Below are 23,600 nucleotides of genomic sequence, written 5' to 3' on the forward strand. Positions count from 1 at the left end.
ACATTTCAAACGATTTAATCTGCAATAACTGCTGGAGTTCGTACGGACTGTAACAAAAAAAGTCTGCAGAAACAATTGCACGTTTTTAAATCTGCACACTACTTACAATGTATTTGTATTCATTAGAGATCAGTAAGTATTAAATGTAAACTTGCCCAACAATATTCAAACGTTTCAGATTCTCGTACACAGATAAAATAAAAAAATGACAGTAAACAAGTCATCGTATCTTTGTCAACAGCTACATTTGGAGAGAAGTTACTGCTGCAGATTTCCAGGACTTCTCCTAATTATTTGTTCAGGCCGAATTTACTGGATTAATTACTGCTGTTCATCAGCCACCTGAATCCAAACCCACTCAGGGGCTTTAAAGAGGAAGCACCGCTTGAGCTCAGGAATTAAACTAAGCTTGACCACAATCACTGGAACAACAAAGCATGCTGGGAAAACCAACAGCATTCATTTAAAGTCACTTACACCATTAATGCAGTTAATTTGCAGGAGCTTTCCATAAGACTCAACACGTTGATAAGATAACCTTTGAAAAACAATGTGTTCATCAAGATAACAGGCATTTTAAACATGTTAAAAGGGCATCGATTGTCGTCAGCTGTGCTTTTAGTCGTTTAAAAGTCAATGATACGGCTGACTTGAAGGCAAAGTGACACCAGAGGCTGGAAAGATTATCTTAAAAAACACAGCAGCACTGGAACTAGGAGAGGAGGAAGAGGAGTGACAGGAGAAGAGGGAGAACGGGTTGGGGGGGACAGATTGACAGCCTCAGATATGTTAAACTCCAGTACAATGACAAGGGGGGGGGGAGAGAACATCAGCCTGCGATTTACATATAAAAAGAGACAACGCGTCTCTCAATCTCCCATCTCGCTCAACCAGCCAAGTGGAAAATGAGAACGGCTCATTGTAGTTTGCATACGTAGCGTCTCTCTTTCTCACCAGTGGATCACGCTTCCAAAGGAAAAAATGAAAAGTTTGCCCGATGACGTTTTAAATATTTAGCATCGTGCATCCAAACATGTTGACATTAGCCGACCGGCTCCCTGCTGCCACGAGAACTTTGGTTCCCATCTCACTCTCCTCTCTGCCGAGAGATCGATGGTGGTCCAACACCTCCACTAAAAGGGGACGTTTTCAGCGCGTACCTGAGCGCCATCGGCTGCACGGCCTGAGACGCCAGCCTCTCGAACATCCTCTGCAGCGGCGGGTGCAGCGGGTGGTCCTCGTCGCCCAGCGCCTGGCTGCAGCGCTGCAGCAGCCGCTGGTGGAGGCAGGCCTCGCACAGCACCTGCTGGTTCCTCTCGCTGTTCACCAGCAGCTGGAGGATGTTGGCCACTGCCAGCTGCAGGTCCAGGGCGTGCTGTGGGGGGGGGGGGGGGGGGGGGGGGTGGGGGACACAGGAGGGGAGGGTTTGGTTCACTCTTCATCATCATACACTTAAGTTACAGGATTGTTGTGTTACTATGTGGAAGTTACCGTTTAACCCGTGATTACACAAACACACAAACACATTTAGGCATTCGCTATTCATGAAAAGCTGCGCCGCACGCGACCCCGTCACCCACTGCAACAGGAAGTGCGCGGCAGCACATTTCCTCCCCGCGTTCGCTCACCTCCGGCTGGCTGTCGGAGCAGACTGAGGGCAGCAGGTCCAGGATGGCCAGCACGGCGCCCGGGTGGATGACCACCGTGTCGGACGAAGACGAGGAGGAAGCCGGGTGGGAGGCGTTGGCCAGGTGGAGCTTCAGGTCAGTGAGGGCTTTCACCGGGGCGGGGGGGCCCGACGTGCCGTAGTAGCCTTGTCTGGGAGCACCGGGGCCGGGAAGAGAACCACATTGACTTGAGACCGAGTGACGGAAACGAGAAACAAGATGTTACCGGCTGATTTGCTAATAATGGAAATATGCTAAATAAAACAGCAGTCCTACATCACAGTAAAATACGCTGGTTGTTAATTATTCAGATTATCAACGACAGAGTTTCCCTGAAAATGTTCAAAGCTCATTGAACATTTTCTTGTAAGAACATTCTTATAATGAGGCTCCATCTGTGCACGTGTTGTATTTAACACTTTGACTACAGCGCTCGGTTTGGTCTAAAGCACGAGCCGAGAAGAGATCTGGGAAAACACCAGTCAGCGAAACATGCTGGAGGGGTCGGATGTGCTACGGGAGGGGGTTGGGGGGTTGGATGAGGCTGGACGCAAATTCGCTTGCCGTTTTTTAGTACAAGAGCAGGACCTCTACATTTTGTGGTGCAGAAAGGAGCAGGTTAGCGACCAACAGGCCTGCTGACTCGTGATTGGCTGCTGGTGGAACACATGGAGGTTCCAGCGAGTCTCAATTCATACAACATACAGTATTTATTGGCACTGACTGACTCGTCATGCTGATTTCTGCAGTTGTAGCTTTAAAAAGAAAGGGTTATTTTATTGTTTTTTGTGTCACGCTGACATCATCATCTGGAATAGAGATTAAAATCACGGGAGGAGTTTTCATTTCAATCAAATCGCGAGCAACAAAGCGCGGCGCCTTCCTCGCATGGCGAGCGCTGAGAGCATTTAAAGTGCAGAAAACAAAATAACAGCTTTAAGTTGTTGAATGACAGTAGTGAAGGAAGGACTGTGTGGTTTAAAACAAGCAATTAAATCCACAAAGAGCTCAAATTAGCGATAATTGTCCCATTTTTCCACCTCATGAATATTCAGGTTTTGGTTTAGCAGCAGTTTCACCTCGACAGTCAGCACAGCTCCCCGAGAGGGGGAGGCAGCTTCAAAACGTCCAAACCGCTTCTTGTTCCCCCTTTTAAATAGAATTCTAAGAGTCTGAGTTTAAGGGTGAGAAACTTCAGCTGAGAGGAAAGAAGAAAAGGAAGGGGAGGAGGAAGGTGATGGGAGGATTCTGTTCACGGTTCACACGGAGCGTTTGGGAAGAAATGTCCCCGTAGTTTATTACATTAGATCGGAGCAGTATTGGGATTTATTTATTTAACTTAATGGCTAACTGATGTTTATAGTTTCTATTAGAGGAATAGAACTGAAATGATTATTCATTTAATATCTGCAGAACAATTCAAAGCTTCCTTCGGTTTCAGTTTATCAAATCAAAGGACTTTTACTACCAACTACATTAGTGTGCAGCATTTACGGGATCACAATTTGAAGATCTCAATTTCGTCTGTTATTGTTTTTATTATTGATTGACATGTTATATATTAAATTATAAAAATAGAACCGATAATTAAAAAATATCAGGTAATTAATAAATGAATGAGGTAATTCTGCTCCTCAACTGACGCCCATGTGTACTTTAATCTTTAAGCAAATAAGTAAAAGGTGGTAGTCAGCGATCATGTCGGCCAGCGGTTGGTGCTCTGAGTGCCGAAGGGGAGGGAGATGTGGACGGCGGGGGGAGGAGGGGTGAGGAAAGTGGCAGAGCGCTGTAGCTACCTCTTCCTGGCGAGCGCTGGCGTGCCCCACGGCGAGGGCAGCGAGGTCTCGTGAGTCAGGCAGGGAGGCACCTGCTCCGCGCGACTGCATGGCAGCACGCGCACACACACACACGCACGCCCGCCCACACGTGTGCATCAACACACACACCCACACGTGCAGCCACGCAGGTGGACCGGGCCCAGGAGCAGCATCCAGGCAGCATCAGAGGTTAGAGGAAGAAGAAGGAAAGACAGAAAGAAGGAAAGAGGGGAAGAGGCTGTTAGTGGGGGGCTGAGAGGAGAAACAGGACACTCGGCGTTGTCACGACGACCGCCGGCTTCAACTGTAACGCGGCAGGCGGGCCCGGGAGACTCCGTTAATAAACGCGTTCGATCGCGACCTGCGGGCACGCAGGACGCAGTGGAGAGAGAAGAGGGTGGAAATAGATGAAGTCTGCTTCCTACCTGCAGTCAATCAATCAGAGAAAGATTCCAACTGATCAGCGGATAGAAGAATGCTGCATTTCTGCTGGACCTGAGCTTCTACACGTTCACCTGAATGGTCACACAGTCTAGGAAGCAGCTTTGTCTGCTTTAGTACCATACTGGTAATGCATCCCATTCTGGTATCGATCGTCACTGCACTGGGAATAATGTCAGATGAATAAGAAGCAGTAAGTTATCTCGTGTGACAAATGATCGAGAGTACGGGAGCAGAGTGATTCACTGCTGTTGACTTGGCAGCAGCAAGACGTTTGCGTGTACCTATATTTAGAATGTGTCCTGACTGCGTGCAAATCGATGCTGGTGGCCCTTTTGATTGATGGTGCAACATGTTATATATTACTGCAGGTCTCTCAACTCCGTAAAGACACCAGATATTCTGCTGCTGTAAATATTTGGCTCCATCCGTAACCCTCTGACCTGTCGAACGAGTCGGTGGCCATCTTGTACAGGTAGATGAAGAGCTTGCTGCAGTGCTTGAGCGTGGGACAGACGCTGTCCCCCACGCAGCCCCCGGGGACGGCCTCGTCCTCCAGCAGCCTCTGGAAGGGCTGCGCGTTGGAGGGGAAGACGCTCGTGGGGCCGAGCTTCTTGGTGTCCGAGAAGCAGCCCAGCAGCCTGCCGGCGGCGAGACAAAGGGGCCGTTGTGAGAACAGAAAGCCCAGAAACGTCTTTTACCGGAGCTGGAAAGGTCCTGACAACCAGCCATTGTGGTGTGTTTTATGTGTTCGTTCTCTGTGCAGCATTCATCTAGTGGAAAACTATCACTAACGAAAGAACAATCTGCACTGGACTTAAATTATCAAGGTTTGGCGCTCAAGTGCAAAAAGTACAAAACCAAATCTCTATAGAACTGTCCCTCCTTTTTAATCCCAGGGTTTAATCCCTCTTCAAAATCAGCCGTCTTGGGGCGAAAGGGAGACCTTACCTCACGGCGTCGGCCAGCTTCTCGTACTGGATCTCCGTGCGGAAGAAGTGCGAGTTGGCGGGCTCGTAGCGCATGGCGGCGGTGAGCGTGCAGATGACGGTGTGCAGCAGCTCGAAGACCTGGTTCTGGTTGACGCGCTCCCAGCCGTGGCGCGGCGGCTGGCACAGCGAGCGCTCCATGGCGACCAGCAGGGACGTCAGGTACACGAAGCCGCCCACCTTGCGGAACACCGTGCGGGTCCGGTGGCTCTCGCGCAGCACCGCTAACAAAGCCTGAGGACGGAGGGGGGGATTAAAGGACGGATTGTATATTATTTTTAAATAGAAAAGAAAACAGAGTTGGAGATGAAATGTATTGGAAATAATTAAAGCTAATGAGCTGCTTTCAAAAGACCTAAAACAGACGAAGCATTTTTTATTCAAGTGTCTTATAATAGATTCTGAAGATCCCTCATCCTTGGTTTCATGTTCTCTGCATTAACTGCTAACGATTTGACATGTAGTTGAGTTTTCATGTGTTTTGTCGCCTCATCCTGTCATATCTGCGAGTCGCCTTCGGGGAATTTCTTTGTCTCTCTCTGGCTGACTGGATCTATTTTTTTCCCTCCGCAAAATTATTCCACTTTTTATGATTTGCATTTGCAAAGAGAACTTAAACTGAAACCTCAAACTGTGACCTAGATACGAGTTTTGGGACCTAAACATTTTTTTTTTTAAAAGAAGCCCGAGAGCAAAGAAAGACTTTGACAGTCAAACTTTTTAATTCGGCGGCGTGTGTGAAGTGCAGAGTCGGCACGCGTCAAGAGCTCGACACCACCGGGTGTTTTTCATTTCAGATCCTTCAACGCTGCGTCTGCAGGAGCAGCGTTCAAACTGCTCCTGTCGGAATAACGGGACCTCCTCTCGATCGGCAACATGCGCCGCAGAGATGGATGAAGTCAAATAAAAACAACAGACTTATTTCATATCCAGACACGAACAGGACTTGATAAGAAGTTTTGTTAAACTTTAAGATGGCATTTTATTACACTACCGTGAAGTGAATAGTGTTTTAAAAGGTATAAACCCGGAGACTATAAAGATTTTTATGTAAAATTTCCACCTTGGTTGACCATGAAGAATGCATAGAGCTTCTAACTGGACCTTGAGTTAAGATTTATGGAAGAATGTCTCACTCTGTAACCTGCATTTCTCCTCCTTTTGACCACGTCTACGTGGAAATATTCTTTCTACATACACCGTATTGAGCGTTAAAATAATTGGGGCGCTTTCAGATGTGACGAAGCACGAGTGGCGGAAGAAGGAATAAAGGAGAAGTCTAAACGGCGAGGTGCTATCCAGCTGAGCCAGCTGTTTCCTGCTGCATTAAAATACTGCCTCACTCAGCACAGTGGGGTTTTATTGTCCTTATTTTAAACCAATCACAGAATGTTAAATACTTCCTCTCACTGTCCTCCCAGCTGGGAAATTACCAGCAGGCAGCAACTTCGTGCTGGTAAAAATGTAGGTTTTGGGTGCCGAGGCCTCGAGGATTCGATGCAGCATCTCAGTGCTTCTCAACGAGGCGAATCGGCTTAATGGGGAGATCCGTTAATCTACATGAACCCGATGACGAGCGAGGAAGACGTGATTGTTCGTACAACTGGATTTGATGTAAGCTCGATTCAGTTTTAGTGCGATTTTTTGCGATAATTGAAATGTGTGATTAGCGACCCGAGGGAGCAAAGAGCCGGCGGTTTAATCCGGCCGAGGCCTTCGGAAGGCGTGAGAATCAAAACGTCTGGAAAGGGGAGAATTCAAAAATGCAATTATGCTCCAGAAAATGAGCCACTATCCTCTAAACCCCCGTGTGTGTGTGCATGTGTGCTTTACATTTAGCAGCCCTGGGTTTGAAGCGATTACTGGATCAAAGGCTTCAAATGCACGTTGATTTCTGAATGAAGGTTTTTGTTGGCGCTGAGATCTACTCAACTACACATCACTGTGTCAAAATTGTAATTATATCAGAGTAGAAATCTTTCCAAATCAGTCCAGTATTGAGGGATAACGTTGCAGACGGAAGCCAATGAACTGGCCCCATTCGTGCTTTTACCAGATTGTTGTTTTTATGTGTCTGACAGCACTTTGAATTTTCCTTTTGCTTCGTCCAGTCTGTTTCTTATTGTGTTCCTCGCTCAAGCCAAAGTCTCTAAATATCCAGAGGCCCCGCCCACAGCAGCCCCGCCCACAGCGGCCCCGCCCACAGCAGATAAACAAAGACAATGAGGGTCCATAGTGCTTTAAGCGCGTACATTGAACTTGATTGTGTTTAATTCAACAGCCTGAGATCAAGAGAATAAATGAAAAATGATGGAAGGATTGAGTGCGTTGGACCGTGTGTGTGTGTGCGCGCGCGCGCCCCCCCGTTACCCGCAGGATGTCGGTCTTCAGCTGCAGCTCGCTGGGCGGGGCGGAGTGCATGAGGCCCAGCAGCGTGCCCATGTCGTCGTCCCCGCTGGGCGACAGCACCAGCTGCTGGATGATGAGCAGGGCGTGCTCCCGGCACTGCCGGTACTTCACGATGTTGTGAACGCAGCGGGCGCCGCCGAACTCCCGGAACAGAGCTGAGAGGAATCGTTAAACAAATCGTACAACTGTCAAACATCCAAACGCTGTATTCCCTCGTCACAGGCACCAAACGCCGCGGAGCGCGATGCTTTTACCCGTCACAGCGCCGGCTGGTCTACTGACTGTTTATGTTAGTGTGCGACTTGTGAAGCCGAACTCACCCTCTAAAAACAGACAACAACACAAACTAGCCAACGACTATCGAATGAAGAGGGCTTTGATGACGGTTGGAAAATAACTGGCGCATTGTGAACTTAGCTTCCCCTAAAACTGATATCGATCCTCATGTGGATGTTGTAAAGTGAAGTGATGAAGTAATAAAGATTAGTCGGCTTCTCGGGATGTTGAAATCCCAACAATTCAATCTGCTTATTTAAACCTGTAGCTTTAGGACCTGCATTCTTCTCATTCGCCTGGCACACTGAACTTCCCACCGCTTTGAGTCGCTCCGTAGAGGGAAACACAGAACGGGGGAAGCTTTAAAGACTTTAAAACTTGCTTTTAATTGAAATAAGCCGCCTCGCAGTGTGCACGTGCCTAACAGCGTGCGCGTGTGTTTACCTGCATTAGTGTTGGTGGTGTTGGAGCCCTGCAGGAGCACAGTCAGCGTCTCCATCACCAGCCAGGCCAACTGCTTCTGCTCCTCCGCCACCGTGTTGTTTTTACAGTCCGCTGAGAGACGACATCATAGAATTGTTTTATACGAGTGTATTTGGGGCATTCGTTTTGTGGTTTAATCTGTTCTTGAACAATCAACAGCCATTCCAAGTCAAGGTCGGTCATAATGCCAATACTTGTGACTGGTCGTGGACGATGTTGTTGATTTTACTTATTTTGTATGCATTTATCTGTTAAAATAGGCCCAACCTGAGTGATGATCTTTAAAGAGCAACTTGAAGGCCGCTACGAACAGATAAAAAAAACCCTCACCGTGCTCATTACTGTGCGGCTGCTGCGTGGCCGGGTCCTTGAGCAAGGCGGCGTACTTGTGCAGCAGGTTGACCAGCACCTCCAGCAGGCCCACCTCCCGCAGCACGTCGCTGAACACGGCGTCGTGCCTGGACAGCTTCAGCAGCGTGCGCACGGCCGTGATGCCGCAGGCGTGCGACGTGCTGGACTTGAGCAGCACGCTGACGCTGAACAGCTCCTTGCACGGCACGTAGTTCAGGCTGAACACCACGAACTCCAGCAGCTCGAAGTACTTGGCCTGGGAGTCGGGCAGCTTGGCCACGCGCTCGGCGAACTGCGACAGCGTGTGCTGCGACTCCAGGATGAAGTAGTTGGCCGGCTCGGCGGAGTAGATGTTCCCGATGGCGTCCAGCAGCATGGAGGCCAGGCGGCTGGTTTTGGCGCGCAGGAAGGCGTTCTCGAGCACCGAGAAGGCCTGGATGTTACGCACCGTGTGGCCTGGGGGGGCAGAGAGCAGACGGGACGGTTTGACCGGAGGGGGCACGATGGGTTCCTTCACATTTCTCTCAATGACGCCAGATAATAAAATGGTTATAAATGAAAAGCGTTTGCCCTTTGTGAGATCTGATATTATAAACGTTCTTTAATAACCCAATTAAAAAGAAATGGAGAATCACATTAAATGTTTGAGGTGATTTTATGAGCTGAACTAAAGCTTGTTTTCCACAACGCAAACAATCTGACCTCCATTTCAGCACATACCACAAACTGTGACTCACAAACACACACACACACACACACACACACAGAAAAGGTGTCGCTGACATGCATCACCACACGCACACACGCAAACACACAAAGCCGCCAAGCGAACGCGGCGGCCTAATTGGGCGAGTAAGCGAACCCTCGCACCGCGGCGGCTTCTGCTAATGACTGCACACGGCTGGAGCTGTCGTTATGGGGTAAACACGGTGTGTGTGTGTGTGTGTGTGTGTGTGTGTGTGTGTTGTCCCGAGGGGGCTCGTGTCAGTGTCACCGGGGTCAGAGGCCACCGGCTGCTTGACGTGTTTGACTCTGACAAGAGGAAACATTTCATCATACAACAAAAACGTGACCCAAAACAAAGTATTAATGGTCAGAAGCCGTGAAGTGAGACATAAACAGAAGAAATAGAAGAATAAAAAGAAAACGTTGTCATTTTAATTCCCTACTTTTATTTATTCCCTATTTCTTGTGACTACTTTATTATTGTATATTAAAAGCCACTCATTACCATAAAAATAAAGACATTATTTTCAGTTAATCATATTTATGCCTACAGGGATTATAATGTAATACATTGTAATTCTTGAGATTTCCAAATAAACATCCCCAAAGTAATCAATCAATCCTCATTATTAAACTCACTCAATGTTTAAAAAGTGATCCCTTAAATAACAAATAGCTCATACTAAATATACTATAATATAGATTTTAAAGCATGGAAATATTTTATGTCTATTGTTGATTGCTCTTTGTGTTCCTCCAAATTTATTTCATTATTTGTTTTACGCATCGACAATTTTAAAAAGAAAGCCTTCGGTCGAGGGTCACAGACGTTGTTCTCCGGACCACCAAAGCGTCTCCGGACTGCAAAGAGCCCATTCGCATGCCATTCATCTGCAGCACAGCGACAGGCAGCCCAGTTGCCATGTCAACAGGTTAAAGCCTGCTGGGATTGGCCGAGCATTACAGTTGTGTCGTGGATTCAGGATTCAGATCTCCTCTCGTTTCAGGGCTTTGGGAGGGAGGGCTAGGGGGGGGGGGGGGGGGGCTGTTACCGCAGGATACTAAAAGGAATAAATCCCTGCTGTTTTCTTATGTCCTGACTGTGGAGCACAGAGGCACAGCAGAGCGAGATTCAACGCTTTGTTTTACGAGCGGATACGGAGATCTGCACCAAGTTATTACTACGCTAGTCATTTCTGTATCCAATCATTAGATACCGAGTCTGCTGCAGCACCGACCAATCAAACGCCTTCGGATCTGAACGCTTCGTCTGCACCCAGCCGGCTGTGGAAGCAGCGGATGAACGTAAGGACCCACCGGCCTCAGTCGCTACCAGTAACCCACCTTTCCCAGAGGGCTGCGGGAGCACAAAGCCGGGCAGCAGGAAGGGGGCTCCGGTGGTCAGGCCGGCGGGTTTCAGCTCCGTCACCCCGTACGTGGTCAGGCAGGTGACCAGGTTGACCAGGTCCTTCAGCGCGTCTTTCGACTCGTCCTCCTTGGCTTGTTCCAGTCTGGATGCGGCCAGAGAAGCGTGGCGTCAACAGTCACGTAACATAAGCAGGTCTTACGCGCGAGACGAGGGCGGGGGGGAGCGCAGGGTGGTACCTGAGCATGAGGTCGCAGAGGAAGGCGTAACCCTGGCACATCCGGAAGTCGTCCAGCAGGGTCTGCGACACGCCGCTGGAGTCCTTGAGGAAGCACGAGAGGCCGACGAACATCTCCACGATCTCCAGCGGCGACAGGTCGTCCGACTGCTGCATGTTCTGCACACACGTGCCCAGGCACTCCTTCTCTGTAGACGGAGAGGGATAATAAAGAAGACAAAACTAGGCTTATTCTTTATATTGAAGGGAGAATTGTGATGGGATCATATCAAAAGCCCTGTTTTGATGATCATTTGCTGCATTTCTTCCTGGTGTAAAACGCTAAGTAGCTTTGAAAGATGCAGGAGAACTTCAGAACAATACTCCTCAACTAAAGAGCCAATTCAGCACAGCTCTCTGCTGTGTGGATTGACCTGCATTACCAGATAGATTCATCTCTATACACACAACCCTCCTTTGTATTCACCGTGTATGTATTTGACCACGTTGACGCTGAGCCCGTGTCGGGAGATGGTGGTCAGCACCTCCCCCGCGCTCCTCCTCCAGGGCAGGTTGTGGGGGGGGCACCAGGAGGTGATGGCGCTGAACAGCAGCTGGAGGTCGTCCTTTTGGGCCAGCTCCTCGGCCGGAGACACGAAGGTGCAGAGCTTCACCAGGATCTGAAAGAGCGTAAGAGAGAAATAAAGAAACATCATATTCCCCACCATGATTTCAGCAAGGAATTCTTTGGAATTAGAAAAGAATCAAAATTAATCAATAACACACAAATAATCTCTAGTGATTCTCCACGTTGGTTTTCAAGACTTAACCCGCTGAAACATAAAATGGTGAGTTTTCTCAATTAAAATAAATATGTTTTTTTATAGATTGAAAAATTAAAAATATAATTTTCATAATTTGGGACTTTTTTAAACTTTTCAAATATTGCATATATTGAATATTGAATGAATAAATAATTATTGCATATCCACAAATTATATTTGTGGATATATATTTGTGGATATGCAATAATCCTTTATTGCATACAATAAATTAATTAATATAATTTAAATTAATATAATTTAACAAAATTTCAAAGGTTTGAGCTTCATTTCAGTGTTTACCCTCATTTAGTTTTCTTTTAATTTGTTAAATTCAATTTCTGAAATCTAAACATTGTGTAAATGGATCCTTCTTTAGTCAACGTATAGTTTCCGTCTTTACCTGGACAAAGACTTTCTGCAGCAGCACCCTGCGGTCGGCGAGGGGCAGCTCCTGCTGCGTGTGGCCCTGGCCGGGCGTCTTCTCCTGGCCGGGTGGGGGCGGTGGCGGCGGAGGCGGAGGCGGAGGGGGAGGGGGTGCCGGGGCCTCGGCCATGTGAGGCAGGTCGAAGAACAGGTACAGGCATTTGACCAGCGTGGAGGGCACGGACATTGTCGTCATGCAGTCCACCGTTTTCTGCATGAATAAGAAATTCAATTCTGAGAAGAGCTCGAATTGACATTTACACAGAATCCTTAATCCATCAGCTTGACGAAGGTGTTTAGAACGCAAACCGCCTTTAACGTGATTTAAATAGATATTAAATTAAATTGTTTTCCACACAGCAGAACAACGTCAACTAAAAATGTTTGGTAAAAAGGGATTTGTTATTATTCATAGTTGTGTTTCCGTGAGGATAAAAACAGTAGCTGTGAGGCTTCACTAGTGTGTGTGTGTGTGTGTGTGTGTGTTGTCACGCCGATGAGAGGACTATAACACGGCGATGGGGTTTGTGCTCACCGAGGCGAATGATTCAGAAATGAAACGCTGCCTCCTACACACACAAAAAATACCTCGTTCCTTCTTTCACTTCCACGCAGGAGCTCTCACATATGACAACACACACACACACACACACAATCAGCTGATCAATGCAGACACGGACTGTGGGGGAGGGGAAGAGGAAAAAGATAAAGGCATCAACAGTGGAAGCAGATCTGCAGAGAAGTCTTAAATTAATCCAGAGTCACTATAATGGAGGATGAACCTGTGGGGTCTAGTGTGTGTGTGTGTGTGTGTGTGTGTGTGTGTGTGAAGACTGAACGGCCTCAGCTGTAAGATCAAGGTTACTGGGAGCCATCAGTCCAATAGAACCGGAGGCGGAGACATTTAACTGTGTGTGTGTGTGTGTGTGTGTGTGTGTGTGTCTGGGAGAAGCAGATAAAGGAAGAGGAAGCGTCTCACTGGGGAGGCAGCGCGTGAAGGGCGTCCTGTAAAAGAAGGAGGTAGCGAGGAGAAGGAGAAAAGAAGAATATTGCGGTTTGACCATCAGAAGGTTTGGGGGGGGGGGGGGGGGTTTAGGGTCTGACACACCAGAGGAAAGGAACACGGATCCATTAAACCCAGTGACTCCTGCACACAAACGGGGGGGGGGGGGGGGGTCCAGTCAGTTTGCTGTATAATGAGGCCGTTGCTCGGCTATCGGAGGACACAAATGTTGCTTAGTGCTGCTGCTGGTTTATTTACTCAATCGAATGCTCCTCCTCATGTAAATGAGGCCACTGCGTTGGTCACAGAAAATTGTCAAATTGATGTCCCAATTTCTTTTGTAACGTTAATGGAATAATAATTATACTAGCAAGATATTATAAACACTGAAATGCAGTTTGTGGGATATTTGAGCTGCAACTGCACATTAAGACGGTGAAGTTTTAAGTTGGGTGTCTGTCGCTATAAAAGTAAAGGATTGTGTGCACGCAGAAGTTCCGTTTTCCGTAAAAAGACAAACTAGAGAGTCAACATAGAATCTGACATAAAATCTACTAATGCACGTTGGATCCAGGAAGGAAATGCTGAGGAGACGAATTCAACCATTCATTCATGCACTCTCACTTTCTTTCATTCTAAATGAGTCGGGAAGCTGACAGCAAGAATCATTTTGCTTTTAACGCCCCCCCCCCCCCCCCCCCCCCCCCCCCCCCCCCCCCCCCCCCAACCCAGCAGCTAAGCACTAGAGTGCTTCCTTGTTTTATGAATGAAAGGAAACACGAGACGACCAGTCATTATCCGCCCCAAAAGTCATTCACGTTGAAGAAGAACGGTTCCCTCCCGTCCCCCGAACCCGGTCACAACACAATGAGTTCCTCAAAAGGTTCCTGGTCCCCGGGGAACGTTTGCGGGGGGCCAAATAGCAAGTTGTGGAGTGAATAAGGACAAACCGCCTCGCTTTATGGTCACGTGACCTCTGGGTGATGCAGTGCAGAAACAACAACAACAACAATTGAGTTTCACACCAATGAAGGACGGGCATCAGAAACCAGAGCGGACACAAACGTGCATAAGGAGGTTTCATATCTTCTGTCTCCGGTCGTGTGGGACGCAGCAGCAGCAGCAGCAGCAGCAGCCCAGATGGCACCACACACTCCAGCTAATACGAGTCGACAATGAGCCGTGTATTTATGCGTGTGATGGGTTTGTTTTGCTCTAACGAGCGGCGCGTTCGAGAGGCGCTGAAATAAAAGCTGTCGAGACTCCGTAACACCGTCGAGGTGGATAAAAAAAAAAAGAAAAGGCACTTAAAACCCAGTAAGCATGTGAACCATTAATTCGAGTACAACCAATCTGGCTTCAGTAAGGACAGATGGGATCATTCAACCATCTGAAGCGTTAGAACTGAACCGGCCTCCAATCGGAAAAAAAACGTTTTTTTTAATCACTGTGAAAACAGAGAGAAATAAACTAAAGTATCAACTACTGTATCTCACCTTTCTCTCAAGCCCATGCGTGTTCTATGTGTGTGTGTGTGTGTGTGTTTTGACTAAAATAGGAACAGTAGCGTTCTGTTGTGTGGATTTAAAATCACTTGTGCAGAAGGAGACAGGAACAACATTTCTGCTGCGCAGCGAAGCATCGAGAGCAGCCAGCCGGTCAGCTGACAGAACCCCCCCCTCCCCCCCCCCTCCTCGAGACGCCCGGGGAACGCCGGCCCGAAATGTTCAAAAAGGCGTGAGGAAACAAAAACAAGAGCTGGATGTGTAACCGTTAGACTGGGAGATTCTGTGGTGACCATGTGATAAACATCATAATATGACAATAATGTGATTAGCAATCCGATCCTACACAGAGTTATTTAAATAATATATATTATTTAAATAAATAGTATTCATTCCCAAGATCTAATATGAATCAGGTGGGAATTTGTGCTCAAGAGACGGTTTCTTTCGGGGGGCTGATGCTATTTTCTGCTGGGAGATCAAAGAGGAGAGACGCAAACGGGTCAAAGAGACGCAGAATGCAAGTTGTTTCCTCTGCGTTCATCTTATGAAAGGCAAATCCCTTAGAAAACCAAAGAAACATTGTTGTTGTCATTCCACCGACCTGTCCGGAGGAGGCCAGCAGGTTGATGGTGGTCAGAAGCATCCAGCCACGACTCGCCTCCTCGCTCTGGTTCACCTCCAGGAACTGGACTATGGCGCGACTGGCCGCCTCTGGGGAGGCAAACACAGACACCGGGATCAGCTAGATGGGGGCAGACGGCTCGTTGTGGAGGGCAGATGGGCCGCTGGAACAACCAGCAGATATGCAACCAATAAATCACCTCAGGTGGAAGTGACGTGCGTCTTGTCTACAACACACTTACGAGAGGTGGGGGGGAGATGGGGGGGGGCACACATGAAGAGGTTATTAGCACCTGTCGTGATGTGATGTGTGATTTTCCATTCTCCACCTTCACGGCACGGTGGAGGAGGAGAAGCAATCAACCTTTGGCAGATTCATTAGAGAATATAATCCACATGGCGAGAACCAAACTACCTGCGAGCCCGGAGAAGCCCCCCCCCCCCCCCCGCCCCCCAAGGGAATTGAGATGTCGTGTATATATTTCTCCTCATCACTGGCAAAGCTTTTGGAGCAAAAACAGTCGCTTCCTCCATGATTTAGATTTATGGACGTTTGCTTCTTGACGATCTACCCTCTGCTATCTTTGGATCCGCCGCTCGTGATGACGACGGACCACTGCAACGCCGGCCCTGAGTCACTACTGACTCCATCTGCGGAGGCCCGCTGACCAGCTGGGCGAGGGTGAGCTCAAAGAGATGTGAAATCTGAGCGCGTCTCTCTGCTTGGAAACAACACGTCACGTGTTCAGGGAGACGAGGAGGCCTGTGTGAACCTGCAGAGCAGTCACGTTAAACTCACGTTGCATCGCGACGCCTGCTGACAGAGGAAAGCCATCACAAAGTGGACACGAGTGTATCATTTGTAAGATGAACACACGTCCTGATTGGATGACGAGGATCCTTCTGAGCACCAAAAAGTCTTCCTTTCATCGCGACCGACAGCAAAAGGAATTGCAGTATTCCCCATTTCATCTTCCCCGCTGCGAATCAGTGCGTCGGCGGGCTCACCTGTGGACTTGTTGGAGGCTCTTCGTCTGATCTCGGTCACCATGAGCCGGGACACCTGGGTGGTGAACTGCAGCAGGTCGGAGAACTTCTCCGTCATGGTGGTGGGCGGAGCGTTCCCAAACACCTGAAGCAGACAGGCGGGCTTCGGTTAGAGGGCCAGCGGCCAAAGGGAAGAAAACCGAGGGAGCGAAAATCAAACTAACATATGGCACTCTGAGACTAAACTAAGGGATGTTTATTCAGTTAGAACGCAGACACACTTTAAGAGGGAGAATATAAAAAGGAACTGGCCCCCCCTTCACTGAGCCCTCCATTATCCAGACACAGGGGTTTACAATAGTGTTAGAAGGGTGTAACTAGTTTGGCAGCGTCAGACAGCTTAAGTAGCTGAAGAGAGAAGCTAAAGCTACAGATAACAGTGTGAAAGGGAAGCACGAGATCATCTGTTCCTCTTTGTTCCCCGTTACAGCAATAAAGTGCCTTCAGTAGCTGGCGTTGAAGAGGTTTAGTTGCGTAATAAGAGTTAACAGCTGTAATCACAGGAAGCAGGACTCATCGACGGGGAGTTGGGCCACGTTTCCTTTCCTGGCAGCTCTCGTTTTATTTGTCCAAACCAGAGGGAACTGCAGAGGACGGACTACACTTTGTCCCACAACGACTCATCGCGGATTTATTTACCCAGCGAGTCGGACATGAAAGCACCGAGACTCCTCCGCTTCTGAGGCCGCCGGCGGCTAATTAGGGGGCGAGTCAAGAGCGCGTCGGTGTCCGGCGAGACAAAGGGGAACATTACTGCATCAGAGGGACATGAAAATCATTTCACGAGTCCTGGATCAAATAAACGTAATCCTTCGCCTCTGATTCAATCTCTTCTAGCGCGTCATACGTCACACCCGCTAATTATTTATCCATTTTAGCTTTAAAGTTACATCAATTGGTCAGTAGGGAATTAATTCGGAACTATTTAGAAGAAAATTGAAAACAAGATGTCTTTTTTTTTTTTTACTTTGAGTTCTCAAGGTTCCGATATTTTAAAGACCAAAAGATTTATCAGTAAATCAAAAAGGACCAAGCAATCATTTATCAAGACGTTAGCGTGTAGTAAGAAGTTTAGCAGAAGGACTTGTGTTGTTCGTTAGACAGACACGTTGTGTCCCTGAGGGACATCCAGCAGCTCCGGTCAGCACCAGAGGTCAAGATGAAGGACGACGCGGTAAATCAGACGCAAAGACACGCTTCTCATTGCCGGAATGAGGAACTGAGGAACACCGCCGGACGGGTCGAAGTGGGAAGTGTGCGGTTGTTCATCACAGTACCACCACCACAGATGACGCCAACATGGATGCAATCTGTGTCGGCGGCACAACTTACCCGGTTAAAGACGGGCAGCATCATGTAGAGCTTCTCCTCCTGCTCCTTCTGGGTCATGTGACGAGGGGGGTGGCACAGCTCGGAGAAGAGGCGCCGCAGGTGCATGAGGCCCAGCGCGTTGTCCTGGGGGCTGCACTCCTCCTGCCGGGGCCGGCCCATGATCCTCTTCACCATGTTCATCTTGAGCGGCTTCGTCAGGCCAAAGGCAGCCCTGCAGGGTGGGGGGAGGGGGGGTCACTCCTAGAATGTTTAGCATTGGTAATATTCATATTCAAAATATTGCTGGTTGAGTCAGAACCAGAACTCGCACACACACACAGAGGCATCGGTTTAACGAATGAATAAAGCGGAAAGTGCGATATATTTCTCACAAACATCACAATCAATTGAACGTGTGAATTGACGAGCTGACAGAACCGTCACTTACTGTAATAACGATTCTTTCGCGTCATAATATTAAGCGGACTGTGGACGATCGGAAACCACATCTATGGTTTTGGCGACAGATTGAAGATTGAAAAGCGTCGCAGCACATCGGGAGCAGTTGTGAAACCAGCTGGCTGCACTGGCACAATAACACAACATTCCAGACAGCGTGTAGTCACGCTACTCCAAGAGACAAACCCAAATTGACCCTTTTTTTTTTATTGAAAGTAAACGCAGTAAGTTGCTGCCTCTTTGAAGCTGCAGTCTGCAGGTGGACGGCTTCCTTCATGCAGCCCACCTGAGCTGCATTGACTCTGCATTATTTCCCTGCAGCTAATTCTGTCCAGACTTTCTGTAAGACGGTTGCTAGGAGACCTCTCAGAACAGCAGAGCCGGCACACACACACACACACAACACAGATAAACATTGGCTGATAAAAACACACACACACACACACACACTCTCTCACAGAAGGCCTTGCTCAAGGGCACACCGAGGAAGGTCCAAACAAACCAGCCGCCATCGGGGGCCCATCTTTTCTTGGCGAGCGTACATAATTCAGAATTACAAATCGCCGCCGGTCAGCCCGAGGCCTTCCCCTTTATTGGGTGAACTCATCGTCACGGTTTGGCTTCGCCACAAACCACATCCTTCACGGTTCACTCCCTCAGGAACTCCTGTGGCCCTCTGCGTGAACTCGCACCTCAAAGCCGCACCCCGCGGTCCACCGGTGCGTGTCCCGTGTGTTTTTAGCACGCACTCAGCACGTCTGAGATAAGGCCTTCTCCAATACAACAACGCTACGGCTCCGCCTGCTGCACGCGCCGATCCTCGCCGACAGGCTTTAAGAAGCAACGACTCAAGTCACTGCACGCTGATTTAACGGATCAGATCTGCCTCACACGTTAAGTCCAAACAAACCCTCTGTTGACTGGTGACACGCGACTGGGTCAAAGTGAAGTCTGTGCACAAGAGGAAGTGAGTGCAGGTCTTCTGCCACAGGAAGCAGGAGGTCGTGTTCACGACACTCGACGGACGATTCCAAAGACATGCGATATTACAGATGGCAGCTGGCAGATGTTTACAGGGTTTATGTGTCGGCACGCGATTAAGTATTGATGATTGAAGCCGATTTCTGCTTGAGATAAAACCCTTTCAATGAGATGAACCAGGTCTCAATACTCAACGTGTCTAATTAAGATTAGATTCATGAACGCTTTATTACTAACAACTAGCAACCATCATCAGCTGGATGATTCCAAACCGGCCACAGAGCCCAGTTCTGAAAGAGTTACTTTGGGGTTTTTCCATTCGTCTCAGCGGGAAACTGAAACTGCAACTCGGTGAAGATTTTAAAAATAGATTCCAACTACGTTGATTCTGGGGGAATTGTCACTTATTGTCAAGGAGTCATTAAAGCGCGTCGGTTTTGTCGCACAAACATTGGCTTTTTTTAAATGATACACGTTTGCTGCATGAAAGAAAAGGAAGACTGATTACATTAAAACAAACCTTGTCATCAGATCTAGAAAGACGCTTCGGCTTGGCTCTTATATTCAGAAGAGAAAATGTTCCTTAAATGTCAGGAGCGAGTACGGCGTGCTGTACATAGGATGAAGGTGGGAATCGTACCTGAGGGACAGTGCTGGGGCAGCGGCCCCGTGAATTAAGAGGGTCACTGGAGCAGACCGGAGTGCTGTGGGAGGGGGAGGGGGGCAGTGGAGCCGGAGCTCAGCGGAGACCGGGGACGGCACACCGGGGCCCACGGGGGCCAACACATGTCACAGGACTCGGCATAAGGACGGGACCTCGACCAAAAGGGGAGGGGCAGGACAAACGCAGGATTAAACCCGCTGCTGAGAGACAGACGCTCAGGGTTCTGGGGGGGGGGGGGGTGTTAGGTACAATAACAGTGTTGCAAAGGGTTTTATTATAATAATAATAATAATAATAATAATAATAATAATAATGCAAATTCTGCTGGTTGATATTATTGGGTGTTCTGTCCCAAAAAATGAACACGCTCCAATTCACATCGAGGCGATTCCACATCGAGCCGCGCCTGATCCGTTTGTCCAAAAGGACACTAGTGAGAGCAAAAGACATTCAGATGCAGAGTACAGTTGAGAGAGCGCCGCTTTGCTGAGGATTAGAGGTGCACATTTAACAACTTCTAACACCTCCAGCTAACGATCCTCCCAAGCAGGACGGCTGTGGGAATCGATTCAACGCGCCGGCTGATGCATTTTTAACAACATCTTCTCTACAAATGAACAGATACTGTATTCGTATTTGATAGTGAGGAGAAAAGAGTTATGACTGCGAATAGAGAAGCACATACTGCTCTCATCTTATTGCACATTGCAGTGGATTGGAGTAGATCCTCCAATGGAGCAGCCCAACGTATTCATCAATAGATTTCAACTCCAACCGAGAGACAGAGACAACGTTCACATCGCTTCCTTTGAGAGACACAAACGGGTCGTCTCAACCGGTCAAGTTTTAGGGGGAAACCCCATCAAACCTCGTCTCGACACCAAAGAAAAGGAGTCGACTCCCATGTGGGGGTGGGGGGGGGGGTGGGGGGCGTAGCCGGCTTTCTTGGCCCTCCGGTCTTTTTCAAAGGCATTCTCTCTAAGCGGACGTCAGCTTCAATGAGCGTCTCACTGAGCTCGCACAAACTCCTGGGAGATGAAGGCAGCCAAAGCTCTTCAAAGGCTTGTGTGGTTATTCCTCTGGAGGAAGTGATGTAATCACACAAAGGCCTCCTGTCTTGACAGTGTGTGGGAGTGTGGGGGGGACGGTAGGGGGGGGGGTCTCCGCCGAGAAAGTTTCAATTCACTTAATATAGGAAAGCCTCATGCTGCCATATCCTGACCATTAAAATATTAAAAAAATCATCATAAAATATCAATAAAACACTGCTTTCATTTCTTAATGGCTGACGAACAAGTAGAAGACTCCTCCGACCCCCGAGCATCAGAAACAGGATCCACAAGGCCGGGGAAGGATCTCACCCCCAGCTAGTGGGGACGGGGCGGCCAGCTAGTGGTCGCCCAGCTAGTGGAGACGGGGCGCCCAGCTAGTGGTTGCCCAGCTAGTGGGGACGGGACGCCCAGCTAGTGGTCGCCCAGCTAGTGGAGACGGGGCGCCCAGCTAGTGGTCGCCCAGCTAGTGGGGACGGGACGCCCAGCTAGTGGTCGCCCAGCTAGTGGGGACGGGACGCCCAGCTAGTGGTCGCCCAGCTAGTGGGGACGGGACGCCCAGCTAGTGGTCGCCCAGCTGGTGGGGACGGGGCGCCCAGCTAGTGGTCGCCCAGCTGGTGGGGACGGGGCGCCCAGCTAGTGGTCGCCCAGCTAGTGGGGACGGGACGCCCAGCTAGTGGTCGCCCAGCTGGTGGGGACGGGACGCCCAGCTAGTGGTCGCCCAGCTGGTGGGGACGGGGCGCCCAGCTAGTGGTCGCCCAGCTAGTGGGGACGGGACGCCCAGCTAGTGGTCGCCCAGCTGGTGGGGACGGGGCGCCCAGCTAGTGGTCGCCCAGCTGGTGGGGACGGGGCGCCCAGCTAGTGGTCGCCCAGCTGGTGGTCGCCCAGCTAGTGGGGACGGCCAGCTAGTGGGGACGGGGCGCCCAGCTGGTGGTCGCCCAGCTAGTGGTCGCCCAGCTAGTGGTCGCCCAGCTAGTGGTCGCCCAGCTAGTGGGGACGGGACGCCCAGCTAGTGGTCGCCCAGCTAGTGGTCACGGGACTTCTAGTGGTCGCCCAGCTAGTGGTCACGGGACTTCTAGTGGTCGCCCAGCTAGTAGGGACGGGACGCCTAGCTGGTGGAGACGGAACGCGATAAGACGGGCCTCCTCTCTGGATCTCGTGTTGCCATGTGACTGTGGGCCAGGCTGCCCTCACGAGTCCACTCAACTTGCTGTTAATGATTAATGTAAAATGAGTTTTTAGAAGACACAAGGGTCATGACATCTGAATCCAATTCAAACATCATGAACCATAAATTAGACTTATACATTTGGTTTGTAGTCTGCAATATTGGATGGTAGGATTTATAAATTATTACTCTTAATGGAAAATATATAAAAAGCCTTTATTTTGCCCAAACACACCGGTTTTCTTTGGTACGATAGATTATTTAATTGCACAATTTCACTTTAAAACACTTTGCCTCCTTTCATTTGAAAAGATGCCATTACAATATTTAACATGAATTCGATCAGTTCCATTAGATACTGTGCGGTCGTAAACACAACAAACACACAGCTCGATGGAATGATGAAAAACTGCTCCAATGTGGAGCCGGCATGCCAACAAGTCCGTCAGCGTCGCCTCTCGGCATCGCTTGGATTTATAACGGTAAACATGCTACGACGGCTCCCCCGAGGTCGGCCTCGCCAACAACAGTAAACAACCCCCGGTCACCGTGGAGACGAGCCCGGCGGCCGGCTCTGCCGTTCCCCTACCTGCCGTTCTCTCTGCGCTCCGCCAGCATCTCCGCGCGCCGGCAGCAGCTACGACGACAACGACGACGACGACAACGAAATGAAAAGAGAGGCGAATATTCCTGCGTGTCTGCGGAGCGGCTCCCCTGAAAAGGTCCTTCTGGTGAGGATACACGACGACAATGGTGTCAACCCCCGCACGGCCTGACGGGAGGAGAGGCTGAGCGCCCAGGCGCCTCTTCACTGGCAGTGCCAGGAGCTTTGTTTGCCAGGAGCGCGTGAGCGTGTGTGTCTGTGTGTGTGTGTGTGTGTGTGTAGCCTGCCGGGACTGGCACAGCTGATCCCCCCCTGACACCGGGTGGGGTGCACAGGGCTTTGGAGGAAGAGGAGGGGAAGGTGGAGCGCCGAAAGAGAAGGGGAGAAGGGGGGGAGGTGTTTAAGTGTACGAGCCCCAGTCAACACCCATTCACATTAACTCATTATTATGACTTCAGACCCACATCATCCTCCCCACTTTCGAAGGGCGGACATGTTTACCGCTGATTTAAAAGCGGAAACAAATGTATGTGTCCATTCTGTACCAGGAATCAAGCCGGTTCCATCTTCTCATATGTGGAAATGGCTTTCGTTGATTGGACGAGACAAACCAATTGAAGGTTCTGGAAAATGTAAAATGTTTCTCTATTTAAATAGGCCAATATTTGTTGGTAGGACGCACATATAATGGTATACATGGTACCCTACCTGCCTGAGAGGTTTATATTCATGTATATTATTCAGATAATTGCAGCCTATAAATAGATAAAGGGCAGTAGAGTGGTTGTAATCGATCATCCAGTGTTGAGTGGGAAAGAATCTTTGAAAATGAAATGCCTGGGAATATATTTGTCTGCATAAAAGAGCACGAACGCTAGAATTGAATAAGCAGTCACTCGATGTGAGAGAACCAACCAGCTGAAACCAACGATACGCCCTTTAACTTCACGGCATCGTCTGGATGCGGGTTTCCATCTTTACAAAAGGCTCGTTCCTTAAACTGCTGCCCACCGTAGTTTGACGGTATTTAAAAGAGGAAGGAGTACTGCATTTATCAGGGACTATTTTCAGTGGCGGATTGATATACATTCGATGATCTCCTTCAGACACGTTTTTGAGCTCATTGCTGTGTTTTTATTGGTTCAGCAGGACGACAACAGAGCACGATGGCACTAAAAAACAACAACGAGCTACTT

General features: G+C 49.0%; 1 protein-coding gene across 9 annotated transcripts in view; it reads right to left on the minus strand.

Annotated features, from left to right (window-relative positions):
- Positions 1-23,600, minus strand: part of wdfy3 (WD repeat and FYVE domain containing 3) — a 57,003-nt gene that overhangs the window by 29,744 nt on the left and 3,659 nt on the right. For 3 of the 9 annotated variants that reach the window (XM_078086276.1, XM_078086275.1, XM_078086274.1), the window contains exons 2-16: positions 17,501-17,711; positions 16,130-16,253; positions 15,102-15,211; positions 11,967-12,200; positions 11,230-11,422; positions 10,765-10,951; positions 10,504-10,670; positions 8,413-8,889; positions 8,044-8,154; positions 7,285-7,478; positions 4,877-5,148; positions 4,369-4,566; positions 3,464-3,547; positions 1,629-1,818; positions 1,161-1,375 (exon numbers count right to left, since the gene is read on the minus strand). In XM_078086276.1, the coding sequence (XP_077942402.1) occupies positions 1,161-1,375; positions 1,629-1,818; positions 3,464-3,547; positions 4,369-4,566; positions 4,877-5,148; positions 7,285-7,478; positions 8,044-8,154; positions 8,413-8,889; positions 10,504-10,670; positions 10,765-10,951; positions 11,230-11,422; positions 11,967-12,200; positions 15,102-15,211; positions 16,130-16,253; positions 17,501-17,680 (2,936 nt within the window). In that variant the 5' untranslated portion in view covers positions 17,681-17,711. Of the gene's footprint in view, positions 1-1,160; positions 1,376-1,628; positions 1,819-3,463; positions 3,548-4,368; positions 4,567-4,876; positions 5,149-7,284; positions 7,479-8,043; positions 8,155-8,412; positions 8,890-10,503; positions 10,671-10,764; positions 10,952-11,229; positions 11,423-11,966; positions 12,201-15,101; positions 15,212-16,129; positions 16,254-17,500; positions 17,712-22,389; positions 22,535-23,600 lie in introns of those variants that run through there. The other 6 variants (XM_040194770.2, XM_040194769.2, XM_078086278.1 and 3 more) reach the window with 3 other exon arrangements.

This window comes from Gasterosteus aculeatus, chromosome 13, assembly GCF_964276395.1.
Source record: "Gasterosteus aculeatus chromosome 13, fGasAcu3.hap1.1, whole genome shotgun sequence".
Lineage (NCBI taxonomy): Eukaryota > Metazoa > Chordata > Actinopteri > Perciformes > Gasterosteidae > Gasterosteus > Gasterosteus aculeatus.